Here is a 2,942-nt window from a genome sequence, read left to right as displayed (position 1 = left end):
CAGCGACCCCCCCCCCCCCCCCATGCACTGCAACAAAAATCCAGAGTAGCCAAAAAAAATGAAAAGTGGGTGATGTACTAATACATCTCTATTGAGACACTGACTAATTTGCATACACAGAAAATATTCTCAAATGCCACCCAAGAGACGTAACCATTGAGAGTGGGACTCAGTGGTAAAGAACTTGCCTGCCACTGCAGGACACACAAGAGACATGACTTCGGTGCTTAGGTCAGGAAGATTCCCTGGAGGAGGGCATAGCAACCCACTCCAGTATTCTTGCCTGGAGAATCCCTGTGGACAGAGGAGCTTGGCAGGTTACAGTCCATGGGGTCGCAAAGAGTCAGACATGACTAAAGTGACTTAGCAAGAAGGATGTGGATGGCTGCATCTCCTGTCTGAATTTTTATCACAAGAAGTGCTTCCTTCAGATCAGATCAGATCAGATCAGTCGCTCAGTCGTGTCCGACTCTTTGCGACCCCATGAATCGCAGCACACCAGGCCTCCCTGTCCATCACCAACTCCCAGAGTTCACTCAGACTCACGTCCATCGAGTCAGTGATGCCATCCAGCCATCTCATCCTCTGTCTTCCCCTTCTCCTCCTGCCCCCAATCCCTCCCAGCATCAGAATCTTTTCCAATGAGTCAACTCTTCGCATGAGGTGGCCAAAGTACTGGAGTTTCAGCTTTAGCATCATTCCTTCCAAAGAAATCCCAGGGCTCATCTCCTTCAGAATGGACTGGTTGGATCTCCTTGCAGTCCAAGGGACTCTCAAGAGTCTTCTCCAACACCACAGTTTAAAAGCATCAGTTCTTTGGCGCTCAGCCTTCTTCACTGGATCTCACTAATGTGTTGTTGCTTAGTCACCCAGTCGTGTCTGACTCTTTACAACCCCATGAACTGCAGCACGCCAGGCCTCCCTGTCCCTCACCATCTTCCGAAGTTTGCCCAAGTTCATGTCCATTGCATTGCTGATGCCATACAGCCATCTCATCCTCTGATGCCCTCTTCACCTTCTGCCCTCAATCTTTCCCAGCATCAGGGACTTTTCCAATGAGTTGGCTGTTGGCATCAGATGACCAAAATACTGGAGCTTCAGCTTCAGCATCAGTCCTTCCAATGAGTATTCAGGGCTGATTTCCCTTAAGATTGACAGGTTTGATCTCCTTGCTGTCCAAGGGACTCCCAAGAGTCTTCTCCAGGACCACAGTTCAAAAGCATAAATTCTTTGGTGCTCCACCTTCTTTATAGTCCAACTCTCACAGCCATGTGTGACCACTGGGAAGACCGCTAATTTGTAAAATCAGCTTAAAAAATAAGCCCTCACTTCTTGTGGAAGTGATTGACTCCAAGGCTGCTGGGAGTGAGAGTGAATGGGACACAAGATATTCCTGGAGCACCTTGTGGAGCCAAAAAGTAGGAAAGAGCCCACAAAATGACAGGGACACTTTGGAAGGATGCGGGACCTGATCTGAAGAGTTCCCAGTGGCCAGAGTGAGAGCCCGTACACAGCAGCATCAGTAGCAGGAGCACTGGATTATAACCCACAGGAGGAAATAATTCCCCATGCGGCCATACTGGTGCAAATCCATAACTAACCAACCAACTAAATGGGGCAGAAGGGACAACCCTTCCTCACAGGAGGTTGCTAACTAATAAATCAGGGAGAAACAAGGGAAATAGACGATTCCCAGCCGAATGCCCCAGTGATCACTGTTGCAGGCAAGACCCACTGATGGATTCAAACATTAGTAAGTGGAGACTTCCCTGGTAGTCCAGTGGCTAAGACTCTGAGCTCCCAGTGCAGGGATCCTGAGTTTGATCCCTGGTTGGGGAACTAGATTCACACGCCTCAACCAAGAGCTCAAATGCCGCAACTAAAAATTCCAAGTGCTGCAGCTGAAAAAAAAAGAAAAAGAAAAGAAAGATTCTATGTGCCCCAACTAAGACCTGGAACAGGCAAACAGATTTAAAAAAGAAAATAGTGGGTGAAAGTTGGAGGAGAAACAACTTTTGCAGGGTCTAAAAGCATCTCCCCCAAGATGTTTATCAGCCAAAAGGGAAATACAGCAAGTTGATGGTGGAAGAACATCCTTACACAGGTGATTCAGAGAAAGTCCTCCAGGAATGAGACACTGTGAGGACCTGGACCCCTCGGTATGATGTGCTGAGGACACAACCATCACTTGTGATCCTCTGGCCCCAAACGCGTAATCTGCATCTTGGCATGAGAAAGTATCAGACAAACCCAGATCCACGGGCATTCAGGAAAAACAAAACAGAAACAAACAACTGGCCAGAATGAAAGACAAGGGAAGATGGAGGAATAGTCACAGATGGGAGGAGACTAAGGAGACACAATGAAGAAGGAAATGACAACCCATTCCAGTATTCTTGCCTGGAAAATTCCATTGACAGAGGAGCCCGGTGGGCTACCGTCCACGGGGTCACAAAGAGTTGGCTGCGACTGAGCACAAGGAGACACAAAAACCAAATACAGTGGAGGATGAGCTGGTGCAACGTGAATAAAGGCTGGAGTCCAGTTACAAGGATAATAATAAGCCCTCTGTTCTCGATCCAACCAGCAGACCTGGGCAAGCACCCCCTGCCCCTGCCACTTACTGAACCTGTGACTTCAAAGGAGTATTTTACTCTTAGCTTCTGTTTCTGCATCTGTGCGATGGGCACACTACTAGGTACATCTAACCCTCTAAGAGATGCCAGCTGAATAAAGGAGGAGGCACCCAAGCTGGTACAGGTGCCACCCTCAATAGATCAGAGGTCAAAGGCAACATCCCACCCCACCCCACCCCGCCCTGCTCACGGCGGATCCTGTGATGATGTGGACAGGGCCTCGAGGGTGGGTGTAGGGCATCTCTTGGCTGCCATTAAGTACCTGGAGAAGTGACAAGGTGGAGAGGGTGTGTCACACCGGCCAGA

General features: G+C 48.9%; 1 protein-coding gene across 1 annotated transcript in view; it reads right to left on the bottom strand.

Annotated features, from left to right (window-relative positions):
* The window catches only part of LOC104995332 (iron/zinc purple acid phosphatase-like protein), a 13,967-nt gene that overhangs the window by 3,680 nt on the left and 7,345 nt on the right, over positions 1–2,942 (bottom strand). Inside the window, exon 10 of the mRNA XM_010849209.1 lies at positions 2,827–2,898. Coding sequence (XP_010847511.1) covers positions 2,827–2,898 — 72 coding nt within the window. The remainder of the gene's footprint in view (positions 1–2,826; positions 2,899–2,942) is intronic.

Source organism: Bison bison, unplaced genomic scaffold, assembly GCF_000754665.1.
Source record: "Bison bison bison isolate TAMUID 2011002044 unplaced genomic scaffold, Bison_UMD1.0 scf7180017864280, whole genome shotgun sequence".
Taxonomy (NCBI): Eukaryota; Metazoa; Chordata; class Mammalia; order Artiodactyla; family Bovidae; genus Bison; species Bison bison.
This window is presented reverse-complemented; position numbering and strand designations above follow the sequence as displayed.